The 19,959-nt window shown below is 40.4% G+C and overlaps 1 protein-coding gene across 2 annotated transcripts in view; it reads right to left on the reverse strand.

Moving 5' to 3' along the window:
* LOC120535709 (tyrosine-protein kinase STYK1-like) overlaps window positions 1–19,959 on the reverse strand; it is an 87,766-nt gene that overhangs the window by 3,186 nt on the left and 64,621 nt on the right. For both annotated transcript variants that reach the window (XM_039763714.1, XM_039763715.1), the window contains 3 exons: window positions 794–949; window positions 362–619; window positions 81–262 (listed from right to left, as the gene is read on the reverse strand). In XM_039763714.1, coding sequence (XP_039619648.1) covers window positions 81–262; window positions 362–619; window positions 794–949 — 596 coding nt within the window. The remainder of the gene's footprint in view (window positions 1–80; window positions 263–361; window positions 620–793; window positions 950–19,959) is intronic.

Genomic DNA, 19,959 nt, shown 5'->3' on the forward strand with positions numbered 1-19,959 from the left:
TCAGTAAATGCCTTATTAATGTTATTTTACATCAAATAAATATATAACAACATCATCTGAGTAATAAAGCATTGTCTTACCCTTCTACACTTCCACAAGAAGCTAAGGAGGTCCTGGTTTTCTATTTCTTCATAAATAATCTGTAGTGGAGGGCCAGTGGTACACACCCCCAGGACCTCCACTATGTTTGGGTGCTTTCCCAGTCTTGCCTCAAACCTGGCTCGGCTGAGGAATTCCTGTGCCTCTACAGGAGTGGCCAGCTCTGAAATGACAGAGGTGTTGTGGATCTTAAAATCCTTACAAGCTTGCTGTTAAGAGAAAGTTTTGGAGGCAGGCATGCAAGAGTTTTATTAACACTTACTGTTAAGTGCCCGTACGACAACTCTCCTCTTCACTAAAGGATCAGTCTGAGTGACCAGATCTCCCTGCATCAGAGTGACCATTGCTTTAGAGATGACTGATGGCCTCTGCATCAAGGCCTCTGCCGAAGCTGTGAGAGGGAGATGTTTCATTTCTCCTTGCAGTTTTTCATGGGGGATTTCTAAGGGGTCTATCATCTGACCGTGAGACTCTTGAAGAGCAATATCATTTTGGAAATGATGCACATGATATACATTGTCTAAGAAAGAGAATCATAACAAAAAATGGAATTAGCAGTCCTGTAGATTGAGTGAAAATCAGTTAATGATTTAGCAATCATACAACTCAGATAAAATGTAACATTAGGATTTTTCTTAAGCCTCCTTGGTAATGGTATAGTATCCATTCCTTTATAAGTTATCTGCAACTTTACCTGTCGTTCCATAGGTAGATTGGGTCTTTCTGTGCCTTCCTCTGTTTTTACAATCTGGACAGAACCTGAGGACCAAGATGCATGTGAAAATGATGATGAAACCAGCCACCAGAAGAGTTGGAACGACGATCACTTCTGTCTCATACACTCGAACAACTGTGCAAAAGTGAAAACAAGATGAGTGATTGCGCCCCTGGCACTGTGTGCATAGCAAACTGTAGTAAAAAGTAAGAAATACTCTAACGTTTATGCTAATTTTTCTAATGAAAAATGAAGTGAAATTAAATGAAGCAGGACATTCATTCTGTTCATGTTTATGATTGCACATTTTTGTGAAAGTGGAATGAATGTCTTTTGATACTAAATACTCTCAGTAAACAAACAAACAATATCCATTTTTGTCTTATTCTTATTTTATTGTGTCCATGTAAACCTAGAGTGCTTTCACATTAAATAGCATATGCCACAACCACATATTTAACAAATGTGTCCATACTGCCAAAAAAAACAAAACGAGACACACAAAGTGAAATAAGCAATAGGCAGTACCATTGACAGAATATGACAATATAGCTTAAAATGAAGTGGACACTAATAAGCAAAATGTACCTTCATCTACAAGGCTGTTGTGAGCCACTGATGCCCTGGATCTAAAGACAAAAGAAGCAGAAGCAGCATTCCAGGTTGTCAATGACTTCCTTTATGTGCTGACATCAATACCAGTCAGAATGTGATTTGGGGATAGCATCCACCTCACATCAAGCCACACTAATGAGATCTCATTCCCAGAAGTCAGCCATATCTCCAGACTTGACTTTCAGAGGAGACTCTGTTCTGTCTTTCCTGTAACAACAATCCTGCAAGCCCACATTCCCTCCATCCATACCTAAGGCTAGTTGAGGATAACTTGAGTACACTACAACCGGTGATGTTTTCTGCTATTAGCAAAAAATAGCAAACTTCTTAAATTTGTTTTGGCAAAACATACCTTGTCAACTATAATTTTTTTTCACAAAGCTCTATAAACATGAAAAAGCAATTAATAAATGTAATAAATTAAATAAATAAAGCAAATTAACACGTGTAACAGCACAGAACCTCAAGTTGCATATCAACATTATTTAAAAAGATAAGGAACAACACTTACGTAGTCTTATTCTTTGTGGTGGTAACAGGCTAAACAGGACAGACTTGACTTACTTATGGTCAGCAACAGTTATCCCCTCAGACCTTCCTCCAGGGAAATTCTTAGGCCTACTCAGACATGTTATCTCTTCTGCCTACACCTTCCATATGAGGTATGAGGGACATCCATAATAGATGCCTACACCACCTGAAATGGTTCCTTTTAATCCAGGGCTGCAGTGGCCAAGTTCTTCCTACAGTTTTGAACACCTCACCCTGCAGCCTGGCAAAGGCATCTCACTTTGATTCATCAAGTTTGGGGACATCCGACCATCACAACTATATATGCATGTTGGACATCTCATTCCAAAACCACAGGCAATAATATGGACTTGGCCCCATGTTTTGCATCTATAACTGCCTCCACAGGAAGGCTATCCACAAAATTTTGGAGTGTGTGTTTGGGAATTTTTCACCATTCAGCCAAAAGAACATTTATGAGATTGGGAACTGATGTTCAATGAGAAGACCTGGCTCACAATCTGCGTTGCAATTCATCCCAAAGGTGTTTAATAGGGTTGAGGTCAGGGCTCAGTGCAGGCCACCCAAGTTCATCCACATTGCACATTGTGATCTTAGGCTTGTGTGGATCTGGTTGGACATGGAAACCCATTTCATGAAGCTTCTGATGCACAATTATTGTGCTGATCCTCCCAGAGGCAGTTTGAAATTCTGTTATGAGTGATTCAACAGGGAATAGATGATTTTTATGTGAAAAAACACTTGGTGGCCTCATTTTGTGAGTATGCATGGTCTATCACTTTATGGCCTAACTGTTAATGCTCTTAGATGGTTTCACTTCACAATAATAACAGTTAATGTTGACCAGGGCAAATCTAGCAGAGTAGAAATATCATGTAATTACTTGTGGCAAAGGTGTCATCCTATGACAGTGCCACATTTAAAATCACTGAGCTCTTCATTACACCGCATTGTAATGCAAATATTCAACAATGGATTTTTATTTTCATTTTACGCACCTGTTCACAATGGGTGCGGCTGGAAATTCAATAATTTGGAGTAATTTAGAGGGAAACACCTGAGCTTACCATAATTTGTAGTACAATTTACACATAATTTGTTGACTTGTTAATAGCCAAATCAAAAGTCATTAGGACTGAACAGAGAGTTCTGTGGTTTCCTGAGGTAAACTGGTTTAATTAGGATTTTACTAATGTTATAGTATTGTTAAGAATGTGCTAAAAGTACTTTGAAAACAATAATTGAAGTTTTAAATGTTCATTTTCATTTAGTTTTCTTTTATGTGCTCTCGTGTACAAAGTATAGGGAAAGTATTGTAATCGTCTAAAAATTTGATATCGAAATTTTAAAGAGTCTTGACATTTTATACCTCCTTGACTTTCTCATATATGGAAAGTATTGGAATCCTCCAAAAATTCCATTTTGAGATTTTGATGAATATTGATGTTTTACACCTCTCTGAGTCTGAAAATACCATTTTTGGAATTATGTCTGTGTGTCTGTCTGTGTGTGTATGTAAACACAATAACTTAAGTACGCTTTCACTTAGGTCAACCAAATTTTGCATAAAAGTATTAGGTAAAAAATGTAGATTTCTATCAACTTTTGGACTATTTCCGATGGTTGTTGATGGTTCTTTAATGTACATAATATAAAAATATAATCATTGTCTTGCGGTTTACTCCTCAAATATCCACCCCATATCTCAGTATATGAGAAAGTCTAGGGGAGACCACTCCCGATTTTTGATTTCTGTAACAGCAGGTAGTCCTAATCACATAAAATAGAAACATTAGTAGAAAGTTACTTTTTTTGCAGAAGACAAGCTTGTAAAGAAGAACATTTCCAATGACGAATGGTTACATTGCATTTTAAGAAAGGTGAAAACTTTAAAAATGGCAAAATGGCAATTTCCTGAATTTTATCACTGCACAAAAAGCGATATCTTTGTATAAATATGTACTGATTTAATCTGTCAAAATGACTAGGGTGTTCATCATGACCCTGACAAGCTTTTAAAAGAAGAACACAATCACCAAGAAGATCCTTGCCATGAGATATCTGAGCCACAACAACGTAACATAAAGAGACCTAAGGTGTACTAAATGCATTTTTCCTGATTAATATCATCTTTTTTGACCAAATACAATGGAGAATATTGATAAGGTAAAATTTTTACAAGTTTATGACATCTACTGTATATAGAAACAATCAATTTTCAAAAATAAAGCTAAATTATGGCTTTTTTCAGAAAAATGTTACATTCTAAACGTTTTGGCAACACATATCTTGTCAACTATAATTTTTTTCACAAAATTCTACAAATGAGAAAAAGCAATGAACAAATGTAATAAATAAAGCAAAGAAAACTAATTTAACTAAATTAAAATAATATACATATTTAATAATAAAAACACTTGGAAGGATGTACTTAAAACAAAAGCATGAAATAACCAGAAATCAAAAGACAATTTAGAAATGCACAGCAAAGACCTCAAGAAGATGACATCAAGTGACTGAGCAAAGAGATTAGGAAAAAGCTGACAATTTGTTTTCGGTATTGTTCTTTTCAGTCTTAACCACTGCAGATTAGCTGTGTGTACAAGTTGACAGAATACAGAGCCTCATTGCAAGATCCCAAACCATTATGAGGACGCAAATAAACACTGAGAAGCACGTAACCATCAGCAGAGTGCAATGATTAACAACAAATGATCCATCGATCCACGTTCTACCACTTTTTCAGGTCCAGGCAGCAGTCTAACAAAGATACCAGACATGCCTTTTCCTTGCCATCTCCTCCAACATCTCCGGTTGACTATCAAGATATTCCCATGCCAGCTGTGGGATATAATCCTTCTAGTGAGTCCTAGGTTTGCCGCAAGGTCTCCTCCTGGTTGGACATGCTGAACATGGACATGACAAACTGATTCCTGGATGCTAAAACTGATGCCAAAGTTGACTAACAACAAAGGAATAACTCAATAAAAATGTAAATAATGCTGCCAACTGTTGACCCTCACACAATTATATTGCATGTTTGGAAGATGATGTTGTGATCATGCTTCTGTTTAAATCTTCTTTTTTACATATCTCCAGCATTAATATCTTTATATTCAGTTATATGAATGTATTTGCTGATATCAAGAATAGTCTGCCATTAATAAAATCACTCCACGTACAATAGATAAATATCTGAATTTTTATCATGTCTTTTGGGATGCTGTATTGTTTTGATACTGGATATCGCCATTTTATTAAGATTACTATGGCGTTGCTATGTTCTCGTAGCCAGAACCATGTTATCTGTGATTTTTGTGCAGTGATATTTTAAAAAGCCACCATCACAAACTTTAAAGCATCTGAGATTCTACATAGACAAAAGAAAAACTCACTTTATCGGTGTATGAATTCTTCAAAGAATATTTTCAGTTTTTGTCTCCTGGCTAGTGTTTTTGATTTCTTTGTTAGTGTCAAACTTAGGGCTATGTCACTTTACCATATTTCAGTTGTAGCTATCATATACATTATCTTAGTGAGTTAGAAGTAGTCAGCAGCACGCTACTGTCAATCCAATCGTGTAATCTGACTTAGCCAGCAAGGCCGTGGCGCACTCCGATAAAATCAAACAGGTTGGATTTTGTCTTCAGCCTTAGAGACAGGCTTATACAAAAATTAACAAATTCGTTGTAGAGGAAATTGAAGGATGTGAAATAAAGAACAAAAAAAAAATAAAATGCTCATCTGGAAGTACAATGCATATACTGCAATCCAGTGACAACTAATAAGGAACACAAGTGTTTCAGACTTCATCTACAGAAGAGAATCTCGTCTGCCTGATGTCACATGTTTTACATACCATGACTAAAAGAAAAAAAAAAAGGCAGAGATTGCAGTTGAACTTACTGTAGCTCTTCAGAAATAGCTATTGGCTATCAGAAAAAGGGGTGAGCAAGACTGAGCTGGAAGGTCAATCATCTATCCATTACCCAACCCGCTATATCCTAACTACAGGGTCAAGGGGGTCTGCTGGAGCCAATCCCAGCCAACGCAGGGCACAAGGCAGCGCCCGCAGGCTGGAAGGTCAGAGCTTCGTAAATGTGACATTGGCAGTGACTTTTAATCATTTAAAATGACATGGCCTGCTAACATAATCAGCAATTCCATTTAGCAAGTCTGACATACCTCACGACTAGAAGTTGACTAATGTGATGTCAGCTTTAGATGATAGTAGGCCTGGCCCCTTCCACTGATTTATGTCTATCCAGTGGTCACTAGATATACTGTATATCAGTTGCCTGCCTCTGTATGATGTCACAAGAGCTGCTGATTAGTTTATATATAGTTGTTTGGGGAAAGACTACATTTTAACATGCTGGACAGTAAGATATGTTATGTTTTGAAGAAATATGTTTTCAGAACATTACTGAACTCTCGACCAAAGACTTTTGTAGACCAGGGATTCTAAAAATCCTAATATGGTGTAGCGTGAAATACTTCATACCACCAGGGCATAACATTTTTCATGCATCTCCACATTTCAACTGTTTAAGTTTTGTTTCTTCTTTTTTCTTGTTTATTCTGCAGTTTTCTTCTTTTTTGTTTGCCATTGTTCTAAAGATGAACTGGTTATAACTAGACTGTGTTTTTCTAGTAATTATATAATCAAATGATTAATAATAATCATTTGATATAATTATTCACTAATAACTGAAACACGCACTCCAGGGCTATTCAGCTTTGTCAATAGATTGGATTGTGTCTCGGGCTGAGTTCAGCTTGTTTATTTTTTTTTATAACTCTAGTACATGGCCGAATCCCTTTTTAGTCGTTGAAGACAACCATTTCTTACACTTTCATGTGGGGCTGCAATGCTTCCCAGTTCACATACACTTAACTGGTGGGTGCAAATCATTAGACAAACTAGTACAGGCCTGTATTTTGGTTGTCCTTTGTACAGGACATATAGAAATTTACATTCTTTAAAAAAAACAAAACAAAAAAAAACAGTAGTGGTGTAACAGGGAAAGCCACAGGAGGCCTCACCTTGTGGTGTGTCACATACCGCACTATTACCCCCATACTCTAACCTGTTTGCCTAAAACTGAGCAGGATTAGCACATACAGTACTACTATATCAGCTCAGTACAATCTATAATGACAGGATGATAGCTTTTCAATTGCTACATACAGCCAGCCTCTCACTTTATTAAAGGGGCAAAGGTTGAATCCCAAACATTTTGATTACTTTAACTTTATGATTGCTTTAACACAAATAAGGGAGCAAGGAATAAAACAGGATTCTGTATGAATTTACTGCACACTAATCCTGGAAGGGTGTATATAACAACAATTTCTAGACATATTTAAATTGCTTAAGACCACTAGCACTGTAAATTATAATGGAAGAAGATAAAGTATGTAACAATATTTTTTAAAGATGGTCGTCTTCATGGGCTGGCAATGGGTAGGTGGCAATGAATAACAGGGACACAAAGACTCGAATGTGTTACAACCCCTGCCAAAAGGATTTGCTGTGGGACTCTGAGATCAGTGTGGGGGAAGTGATGGACCACTGATTCTCATTGTGATCAAGTTCTACTTTATCATGACATTAGATAGCCACCTCTCAAGAAAACTCCATACACTCAGGCAAGAATACAGAAAGGAGGTGGTCATGGGGGTGTAGGCCTTGTTCACACGGGCGTTAAAATCGAGCGTTTTTGCGTTCAGTGGCGTCCGGTGGCGTATCAAGCGCCGAGTGTTTTCTACACGTAGGAGTCAATGAGAGTATTCACACGGGCTTTGGTGACGTGCGTTTGTCCGGCTGCGCGTTTATACGGCATCAAAAAAACGTTGCATGTAGCTTTTTCTTGGCGTTCAAAACCCAGCGACGCAAGGAAACCGCTTCTAGTTCGTTTTCTGCGCGTTTATTTTACGCTTCGGAGGACCGGATATATATAAGTTTACATGTTGTATATGAAAAAATATTAATATTTTTATGTTTTCATGTACAACATATATATTTCATATTGCTTATTTTATTTTATTGTCTCATGTAATTTGTAAACCATGAACCTATTAATTTATGTTCTAATATAATATTTGATAACGATTATGTAGGGGGGCAATCTATGGCGGGGGTCATTTCAGTGCATAACACCGGTTTAAGCACACACTCGACTACTGTTTTCTTACCTCAAAGTGACAAGTAGTCTCTCTTCGGGGCTAACACCAAATCGCATATTGGTTGATCGGTGCAATGTGGCACTGCACCAGCTGCAGCAGACAATCAAAAGTGGAAACCGACATCCGACAGTAATTAAAAACTAGCGGAAATTTTAGCATTTCTTCATAAAGCACAAAAACTTCCTTTAACCCAGTGTTTCTCAAATAGTGGGCGCCCGTGGCTCCGTCAAGGAGGTCGCGTTTGACCTCGGGAACATGCTTTTTTATTTTTCTTTTAAATTTTTTTTAATTTAGAATGCACTTTAAATCTTTTCTGTTACATTTAATAAAGCTATTCTTTGTTGTAAATTGGTCCATATTTCTTTCTTTTTTATTCTCTTATACGTTAATAAGGATACAGTGTTATGCAATTTTATAGACAAATGATACTATTTATAGTCGTGCGGGGGGCGCGAGATGTTTTCTTCTTCCTAGGGGGGGCATGACAGAAAATAATTGAGAAGCACTGCATTAAGCCGACGTTGTGCAGTCAGAGGATGAACCCAGTAGCGGCGGCGATTTTTTCTCTCCCTACGTCGCGTATTACGAGTATTTTAAAACAAGAAGATTAATATCTAACATAGCAAAATGGTCCATATTGAAAGGAGGCACCTCAAATAAAGCGACAAGGGCTTTCATATCCAGTTCCGACACTGCCTCCACAGGTTAACACACAAACTACAATTTGGGCTGCAGGCTGGCGTTAGACAGAGACAAGCGAGCGCGGTGTAGAAGTCAATCGATCGCCACCACAAAATGCAACATAAACGTCTAGGACGTTCAGAGGGGTATTGCACAAAAGTAGAATTAAGAAAGCCAGGATAACAGAACAGTCGCGGCTTGACCTAGTTTAATCAGTGCATCCTGGCTTAATCCGTTGCACGTTTGCTGAGCCAGGATGAGAACGCGGATATGTTAAGCCAGGTGTATATAGTTTGGATAAATGCGCGTTCATGGTATTCTTAAAAGATCACGAAATCGATCACAGAATCACCGATGCAAAATGGACAAAACCGTGCGGCATACTTTTCGCCTAATGAGCAACAGCTTCTTATGGAAACGTATGAAGAAGTGAAACATATAATATGTAAAAAAGGCAATACAGCTGCTGTAATAAAGCAAAGAGAGCATGCCTGGCAAACAATAGCGGACCGATTGAATGCGTAAGTAGTCCAAATAACCAGTGCTCCACTGAAACCCTCATAATTACAATTCAAGGAGTTACTTGTCATTTTCAAAAATAATTGTATACTTTGCCTTAAATGTGTCCAGTGGACATGCATTTAACATGAAGAATAATTGCAAACACTTACCCACTATATGCATCTATTTGATATATTTAGTTTATTTTATGTCTCTAATGTGTTTAATCCTTTTACTCTTATCTATTTGTATGTAGGTTTTGTTTCTAATTAATTTGATGTAATCTATAATCAGATAATTTGCTCTATTTTTATCCATCTAATCTATTTTATCATTTGTATCTTTCTATTCCTCTTAAAGAACAAACATGTCTGGCCAAAAAAGGACTTGGCAGCAAGTCAAGATTAAATACAAGAATATTTTGCAGGCTGGTAAGTGACTTGTTTGCTGAGAACATAGGTGACATGTTTGCTGACATTTTATTATCTGTGCTGTTTTAGCCATAAAAAAGAAAAGTCATATTACTGGTATGGGGGTGGCCCTCCAACCCAAGACTTCACCCCAGCAGAGGAGCTGGCCCTGGACTTAAATAAAGGGAAGCCAGTGATTGAAGGGATCCAGGGAGGGACAGCCACTGACTCTGGCCCAGCAAGGGATACTGGCCTCTTCATACAATGTACATTATTGCCATACTACTGCGCATGGAAAATATTAAAATCCATTTATATTTTGTTATGTGGACTGTGTGACTTTGCTTTACCTTGCAGTGGCTGGGAACACTCTTACACTTTTGGATCCCCAGACTATGATTTGCGGTGAGTATTCTTTATTAAATCATTGGCTTTGCGTGTTCTGTCAAAATATCAATACCAGTAATGAATATGGCAGAGGAAGCCACATCTACAGCAGTGGAGTGCACTTCTGCCGATGATGAGACCGTGTCGTTGGACTCTAGAAGGCTCGAGGTATCATGTCAATTTTGTGGAAATGGACACATTTTTTAAGTTTATAATAGATAAGAAGTCAGGAAGTGGTACTAATAGAAAATATCATTTGTTAAAGGATCCTGACATTGGGCAGTCTGATAAGCAGCCTGGTAACATAGTGAGTATTGCCTAAAGTAAATTTACATTATGCAAAAATTGTGCTATGCTAACAAAAAGGTGTTCACAGAATTCACAAACTGTCAGACATCTCTACACAACACATCTTAAGAGACAGATCGAGCTTTCAGAAGTCAAGATTGATGTGAACAAAAGAAAGCTGCAGGACATGGACCTTGACATGCAAATTAAACGCAAGACACTGAGGAAACTAGAACTGGAAATCCAGAAACTACAAACAGAAGTAAGTGACTTCAGTTCATACTGTAACCATGACTGTAACCCAATGTATTAATCATCATAATTTGTTCTGTCCACAGCTCCAAGCTGACAAGTGATAACAGCAAAATAATAAAAGAAAAATATTCCAAAACCATTGTGGTCTTCTACAATTTTTATGACTGTCAGGTACACTTTATAGTGATCGATCCAGTGAAGTGGAACTAGAATTTGGGAAGATAACCACAGTGTGTGCTACTGATGCCAAATAAAATGCATGTACACATGAAAAGTTATATAGCCTACATTATCCTTTATTAAGGGATGGGCTAAATCAAAACTAAATTAACTGAAATAATTTGCAATGTATTGTTCTCTAACAAGTCTACCATTTCTGTTATCTGGGAATATGGCAGCATTGTCCCAATCAACATCCAAAGCAACTCTGGGAGCCCTTTCTTTTCTTAGGCTGGCAATATTGTGCAGCACTGTGCAGGCAACAGTCACGTCGCATGCTCTGTCTGGGAAGACCCTCAGGTGGTGCAGGCACTGAAATCGGGATTTCAGGAGGCGAAGGTCATTTCAATTCGAGCCCTGGTTTTGGCATGGGCATGGTTGTAAGCTTGCTGTGCTGGGGTTTGGGGGTCTGTAAGGGAGTCATCAGAAATGTCTCACAGGCATAACCTTTGTCCCCAGCAGCACACCAGAGAACTCACCTGTGAATACAAAACATAATTCTTACAAGTACTGTACTCTTGCTGTTCAAGGTGCTTAAAAAATGGGGTGGTTTACCTAGAGAGAGTCTCTGGTAAATTCTACTGGCCCGAAAGATTCTGGAGTCGTGGACTGAGCCAGGCCACTTTGCCTCTAAATTTGTGATAAGGCAGTCAGCATCACAGATCATCTGTAACAATATATAGCCTATTAAGGTAATTTAATGCACAGAATAATTATGTAGCTGACAGTAACCATTACTTATTCTTACCTGAACATTGACACTGTGGAAGGATTTCCTGTTCACATAATCTCTCTCATGTGCCCCTGAGGGGCGTTGGATACGAATATGGGTGCAATCCACTGTACCAATTACATTAGGAAAAGCTATAACACAAAACAATGACTGTCATACTGTGACTGTGCTAATGTAACATTTTGTAGTAATCTGTTATTATTCATGTTACCTGCAATCTTGTAGAACTCCTCCTTGATGTGGATGAATCTTCTGTGGCCAGGGAAGGTGATAAATATGTGCACAAGAGATTTCAATGCCAGACTTACTTTTCTTATTGTGCGGCAAATAGTGGCTTTATTGAGGTTTTCTGCATCACCGACAGAATACAGAAACATGCCACTTGCAAAGAATCGCAGTGCTATGCAGACCATCTGTGGGACAGTGAGAGCATGGCTCCGTGCGGTCCTGTGCTGTATGTTTGGACCCAGCAGCCTACACAAATATCTGATGCCATCACTTGAGAATCTGTACCTCTCAGTCAGATATTCGTCTGAAAAGGCCAATGGGTCTGCCCTATCTCGGAAGACTCTTTCATGCCTGAATGCTCGTCTGAGTATTAAAACTTCCTCATCAACTACATCATTCAACAAAGGGCAAGCCATTGTGGATAGGAAACACACAAATCTTTAGTCTATATATACTACGTATTGACCTCGTTACGGACTTAATTGAAACCACATTTGCAAATTGAGGAGCCATTTCTTATTATCTCATCAACTGCAATAAAATATAATATATTGATATTTTTTATCATTCAACAATACATTTCTACTGTATACTTGCATATATAGATATACATAGTCTATATTCTATTTCTCATATTGTATAGTATAGTTCTTTTGCACTGTGTTGGCATTCATTGTGGACAGCAAAGTAATAATTGCTCAGGAAAATGTGCTTTCCTCACTGGGTGTTTTAAATCTCTTTAAATCTCGAATAATATATATTTTCATCAAACCTCTGACAGTGAAATGAACAGCAGTTTTCAATAATAACTAAAATGACAGTACGCATAAATAGATGAATGACAGTATATCTAGTTTTTTAATGCAGGACCATGAAATGACTAAAACACATTAATATCTAGTAGGATTTAGGGAGGAACTAGCCGATAAATCACTAAGATTAATCTTAGCCTGGTTGTTAGCCTGCTCTGGAGCAGGCTAGCTGCAAAGTGTAAATCTCCATAGTAACTTAATGTAGATTAATTTAGCCTCCCTTCATGCAACCGAGTCAGGGCTAAATTCAGCCCGGATAAGCAGAAAATCCCAGCTTAATTCCTTATCTTGGTTTTGTGCAATACCCCCCAGAGCAAGTTCGTTTATCCAAAAACCTAACGCCCGTGTGAACAAGGCCTTAGTGTTCTCTTTGCTGATGTCTCACAAATTTCAACCCAGAGACTCTGCAGAGGTATGTTCTACCTGTATAGATTTCTCGTGATCTCTGCCCATATCCCAGAAATGTATAGCATAACTGACTAATGGTTGTATACTGGTGTGAATGTACAGCATACCCTGTGATGAAATAGGCATAAATATTAACAAAATGTTTGAGTTTCATCCTGTCCACTATTGTCTGTTTTTTTGTTTGTGACCATACCAGGAATCTGCACTGGAGTAAGTGAGTAAAGAAGCTGTATGGATGAATGAATTAATAGTAGAAAGAAGGTGTGGGCATAGCATGAGGTTATAATGCAGACATGTGAACAGAATACACTGAAGCTGTTCAGAATGATTTCGTTTTCGGCTGTTCTGTCAGTCTAATGCACTATATGACTTAACCACAAGCCTAGCGTCATTCTGAGACAAAATGGATTTCTGATCATGTTTCACAAAAAGTTATGAAAGGTGTGTTTTTTATGTTTCCCTGAGTTGGGCAACAAATGTGTTATTATTCTAATGTGTTAAAGCAAATGTTTGCAGGAACACCCAAAAATGAAAAGAAACATTTTGTTCTTCAGCTCATAATAATGGTGCCATCTCCAAAGAGTTCTGCTTCAGCAATCACCTGAAACTTGACCTTTGATTTAATTAAACAGTACGAAATGAATAGTGCATTCAAACATGAATGAAGTCTAATGTGATACTTTTTAAGAATACACCATAAAGTTGATAGTGAGATTTCTGCAATCAATTAGAATGTATTAGTATGAATAAATGAGATGGACTGGTATCCCATTTAGGGCTGGTGTCTGTCTTACGTCTAATACATCATGACGCCAAACTGGATAAGCAGGTTAGTAAATGGGCCAGCACATTGTGAAACAAAATATAATGGGACTGAGAACAAAAGACTTGGTGAAAATATGAGTTGCGCTGCTCATTTTAAATGCAGGTGTGGCACAAATAAAAGTAGGTGGTTAAAACTTGAAACTGTTCCTTTATCTTGGCATATATCAGTTTACTGCACCAAAAAGGAAGACACTCAGAAATAAACACAAACCTTGTTTAGTACTAAAAACTAATTTTGTATCTCCAGTCAGTCCTTCCACTCGACATGATGCATTTTACCAGTCATGGATGCCAAAGGCTCATGCTGTAAGCTAACATCTTCTGTTTAGTTAAATAAAATTTGAAGTGGTCCCTGTTTATCTCTTTTGAATACAAAACACACCAAAAAGTTAGGGAGTAGATGTGAGATTACCAGTCACCATAACAAAATTAAAGAGCATCAGTAGTGCAGTGGTTAGTAGTGCGAGTTTGAAGCACCAGTTTTGAATCCCATGCCCTATTATTGTCTATGTGCAGTCTGCATGTTGTCTTTGTGTATGCAGGGCTTTTTCTCTGGGGACTTTGGTTTTCCTCCTACTGTATATCCCAAAGACTTAGAACTCTGAACGCAAACATGAGTGGGCTGTGTGCATGAGAGAGCCTTGCTATAAATGGCTGCCTCATTCAGGATGGTTCCTGCCCTGTGCCCAGTGCTGTGGGGACAGGTCTCAATCTGGATTTAAGCAGGCAATAATGGGGATAGATTTTGGACAAATGTTTAGTGTGATAAATATGTGCTAGAAAAAAAACTGCTAAGGTTTAAAAGAAAACTTTGCAGTGTAACATTTTAGTCAATATATAAAAAGAACTTGCCTGCTTGCTCTTTTCACTGTATAATTAGTCAAAAATAGTTAAAAGAGGAATTTGGGGTCATTTCAATTGACTCATTAACCACAAGCTTGGGGCTGCAAGGCAAAATTAAACATTTTACCAAAGCGCATGGCCATGAGGGATTGATAGAAGGTTCAAGAACATAGGTCATGCCTAGCCAGGATTTGTCCAGAGGCATATGACTAAAGCACAGGAAGAGAGCTGGCCCTTAAGCAATACTGCAATATTGATCCAAGGCTGACTTAAAATATGGGGGCATGCCAGTAGCAGGTCATCTCTACCCTTTCATCAATATCTATTCAGATACCACTGGATTAGAATGGATGAATAGTAACTTTCTCAAGTTAAATAAAGAGAAAACTGAAATCTTAGTGATTAGCAATAATGGATACAGTGAGGCTATTAGAAATAAACTGGATACATTAGGATTAGAAGTCAAGACGGAGGTAAAAAGCTTAGGGGTAATTGTTGACTGTAATCTGAATTTTAAATTGCATATTCATCAGACCACTAGGACAGCATTTTTTCACTTAAGAAACATAAGTAAAGTTAGACCTCTTATATCACTGAAAGATGCTGAGAAATTAGTTCACACGTTTGTTTTCAGTCGACTAGATTACTGTAACGCACTCCTCTCAGGACTACCCAAGAAAGACATAAATCGTTTGCAACGAGTGCAGAATGCAGCTGCTAGAATCCTAACTAGGAAAAGAAAATTTGAACACATTACTCCAGTTTTGATGTCACTACACTGGTTACCTGTGTCATTCAGAATTGACTTTAAAATTCTGCTTATGGTTTATAAAGCCTTCAATAATCTCCCCCCATCTTATATATCGGAATGTCTGACACCTTATATTCCAAATCGTAACCTCAGATCCTCAAATGAGTGTCTCCTTAGAATTCCAAGAGCAAAACTTAAAAGAAGTGGTGAGGCGGCCTTCTGCTGCTATGCACCTAAAATCTGGAATAGCCTGCCAATAGGAATTCGCCAGGCTGATACAGTAGAGCACTTTAAAACACTGCTGAAAACACATTACTTTAACATGGCCTTCTTATAACTTCACTTTAACTTAATCCTGATACTCTGTATGTTCAATTTCCTCATAATAATTACTCACGGTGGCTCTAAAATCTGTACTAACCCCTACTCTCTTTTCCTGTTTCTTTTTCCGGTTTCTTTGTGGTGGTGGCCTGCACCTACTCAAAGCTTCATGATGCTTCAAAAATGATGGATGGATTAAAAGGCAGAAGTCTACGTGACCATCATCATCAAGTCCTTCCGTGAGAACCCTAAATCCAAAGAGGACTGTTTCATTTATGTTAGGTAGAATACCCAGAGGGGACTGGGCGGTCTCATGGTCTGGAATCCCTACAAATTTTATTTTTTTCTCCAGCCGTCTGGAGTTTTTTTGTTTTTTCTGTCCCCCCTGGCCATTGGACCTTACTCTTATTCGATGTTAATTAATGTTGATTTATTTTGTTTTTCTAATTGTGTCTTTTATTTTTCTATTCTTCATTATGTAAAGCACTTTGAGCTACTGTTTGTATGAAAATGTGCTATATAAATAAATGTTTGCTGTTGTTGTTGATTAAGGGCCTATCAGCTCAGAAGTGCAATGCAAGAACAAAAGAAAGAGTCACTTGATATCTAAACACACTAGGGACTAGAAGAGCTGCTATAAATCCAGGTTGTAATGTTATGGGTACATCCATTTGTTTGACTTCTGCTTCTAATCTTCCATCCACCCATTATCCACCGCTTACCTGAGGTCGGGCCGATGGGGCAGCAGCCTAAGCAGGGAAGCCCAGTCCTCCCCTGTCCAGCCACCTCCTCCAGCTCCTCTGGGAGGACCCTGAGGCGTTCCAAGGCCAGCCAAGCAGATATAATCCCTCAAGCGTGTCCTGGGTCCACAGGGAGGCATCTAGGGCCAAACCACCTCAACTGACTCCTCTCAAAGCGGGGGAGCAGCGACTCTACTCCGAGTCTTTCCCAGATAACTGAACTCTCACCCTGTCTCTAAGGGAAAGTCCAGCCACCCTGCGAAGTAAACTCATTCGGCCGTTTATATCCACAATCTTGCTCTTTCGTTCACTGTCCGCTCATGGCCATAGATGAGGGTAGGAACATAGATCAACAGCTTCGCCTTTTGGCTCAGCTCTCTCTTCACCACGATGGACCGTTGCAGAGCCCGCATTACTGCGGATGCCACACCGATCTGTCTGTTAACCTCCCGCTCCATTCTTCCCTCACTCATGAACAAGACCCCGAGATACTTGGACAACTCCACTTGAGGCAGTAATGTGTTCCCAACCCGGAGAAAGCATTCCACCCTTTTCCGGATGAGAACCATGGCCTTGGATTTAGAGGTGCTGACTCTCATCTCTGCTGCAAACCGCTCCTGTGAGAGCTGGAGGTCATTTTCCAATGAAGCCAACAGAACCATGTCATCCGCAAATAGCAGAGACGAGATTCTGAGGTCACCGAACCAGACCCCCCTCCACTCCTTGGCTGCGCCTAGAAATTCTGTCCATATAACTTATGAACAGAATCTGTGACAAAGGGCAGCCTTGGCAGAGTCCAACCTCAACAGGAACCGAGTCCAACTTATAACCAGCAATACGGACCAAGCTCCTGCTCCTTCTGTACAGGGACTGAATTGCTCGTAACAATGAGCCTTGTACCCCATACTCTTGGAGCACACACCACAGGATGCTTCGAGGGACTTGGTCGAATGCCTTCTCCAAATCCACAAAACACATGTGGACTGGTTGGGCAAACTCCCATGCCCCCTCCAGGATCCTGGCCAGGGTGCAGAGTTGGTCCAGTGTTCCACGGCCGGGAAGAAATCCGCATTGTTCCTCATGAATCCGGGATTCAACCATTGACCAAACTCTCTTCTCCAGCACCCCTGACTAGACCTTACCGGGGAGGCTGAGGAGTGTGATCCCCCTATAGTTGAAGCACATCCCCTGGTCACCCTTCTTAAAAAGTGGGACCACCACCCCAGTTTGCCAATCCAGAGGCACTGCCCCGGATGTCCATGCGATGTTGCAGAGACATGTTAACCAAGACAGTCCCACAAAATCCAGACCCTTGAGGAACCCAGGGTGAACCTCGTCCACCCCAAGGGCCCTGCCACCTTGAAGCTTTTTAACTACCTCGGCGAACTTGGTCCATGTTATGGACGGGCCCCCTCCGGAGTCCTCCAGCTCTGCTTCCTCTAAGGAAGACATGCTGGTGGGATTGAGAAGATCCTCGAAGTATTCTTTCCACTGGTCAATAACATCTGCAGTTGAAGTCATCAGGACCCCATCTCCACTGTACACAGTGTTGGGGGAGCACCGCTTTCCCCTCCTGAGGCGCCTGACGGTTTGCCAGAACCTTCTTGGTGCCGACCGAAAGTCGTTTTCCATGGCTTCCCCAAACTCCTCCCATGCCCGAGTTTTTGCCTCTGCAACAGCCGATGGCCCGCCAGTACCCCTCAGCTGCCTCTGAAGTCCCACTGGTTAACCAGACCCGATAGAACTCTTTCTTCAGCTTGACATCCTCTCGAACCTTAGGTGTCCACCACCGGGTTCGTGGATTGCCACCACGAGAGGCACCGACAACCTTGCAGCCACAGCTCCGCTTTGCTGCTTCGACAATGGAGGCTCGTAACATGGCCCATTCAGACTCAATATCCTTCGCCTCCCTTGGAATGAGGTTGAAGTTCTGCCGGAGGTGGCAGTTAAAGATCTTTCTGACCAGTTCCTCCGCCAGACGTTCCCAGCAGACCCTCATTATACGTTTGGGTCTGCCTGGTCTGTCCGGCAGCCTCCCCCACCATCTGATCCAACTTACCACCAGGTGGTGATCAGCTGATATCTCAGCCCCTCTCTTCACCCGAGTGTCCAAGACATAAGGTTGCAGATCTGATGACATGATTACAAAATCGATCACCGAGCTGCGACCTTGGGCATCCTGGCGCCTAGTGCACTTATGGATACCCTTATGCTCAAACATGGTGTTGGACAATGGACAATCCATGACCATCACAGAACTCCAACAACTGAACACCATTAGAGTTTAGATCCTGCCAATCACACCTCTCCAGGTTTCACTGTCGTTGCCGATGTGAGTGTTTAAGTCTCCCAGCAGGACGATTAAGTCCCCAGGAGCTGAGCCTCGCAGAGCCTCTTCCAGGGACTCCAAGAAGGCTGGATACTCTGAACTGTCATTCGACACATAAGCGCAAACAACAGTCAGAGTCCTTCCCCCAACTCAAAGGCGTAGGGAAACAACCCTCTCATCCAATGTGGAGAACCCCAACGTGCAGGCCTCGAACTGGGGGGCAATAAGCAAGCCCACCCCTGCCCGACGCCTCTCACCCACAGCAACTCCAGAGTGGAACAAAGTCCAGCCTCTCTCAAGAGGAATAGTTCCAAGAGCCCAGACTGTGTGTCGAGGTGAGCCTGACTATATCTAGCTTGTACCTCTCAACCTCTCGCACCAGTTCAGGCTACTTCCCCACCAGAGAGGTAACATTCCATGTCCTAAGAGCCAATTTTGGCAACTGAGATTCGGAACGCCAGAGTTCCCGCCTTTGGCTACCACCCATATCGCATTGTACCTGACCCCTATGACCTCTCTTGCAGATGGTGGGTCCACAGGAGAGCGGAACCACATTGCTCCTTCGGGCTGATCCCGACTGGGCCCCGTGGTTGAAGATCCAGCCACCAGGCGCTCGCCAGCAAGCCTCTCCCCCAAGCCTGGCTCCAGGTACACTTTCCCGGCTAGGGAAACGTCGATCCTTGGTTTAACTCCGTATGGGGTTGAGTTAGTCTGGATCTTCACCTCAGACTTGTTTGCCTTGGGAAGCCCTACCAGGAGCATGTAGCTCCTGACAACATAGCTCCGAGGATCACTAGACTGCACAAGCCCTTCTACCACAACAATGCCTCGATCCAAGAAGGCTTCTAATCTTAGTTTAGAAAATACTGAGTGAATAAAATAATTCATTTTTTTCAGTTTTCTTCTCTGCTCTGCCTTAAGCTCATCTATCTACTGCTTTTAATATAATAAAGCACTACTGCCTGATTGTGTGTGTGTGCGTGTATGCGAGTCCCCTAAGCAATCTGATTGGTCAATTTGTCAAAGGAGTTAAAGTGGAGCATTACATTAACAATAACACAATAACATACTGTACAGAG

The sequence above is a fragment of the Polypterus senegalus genome, chromosome 9, assembly GCF_016835505.1.
Source record: "Polypterus senegalus isolate Bchr_013 chromosome 9, ASM1683550v1, whole genome shotgun sequence".
NCBI classification, from domain to species: Eukaryota; Metazoa; Chordata; class Cladistia; order Polypteriformes; family Polypteridae; genus Polypterus; species Polypterus senegalus.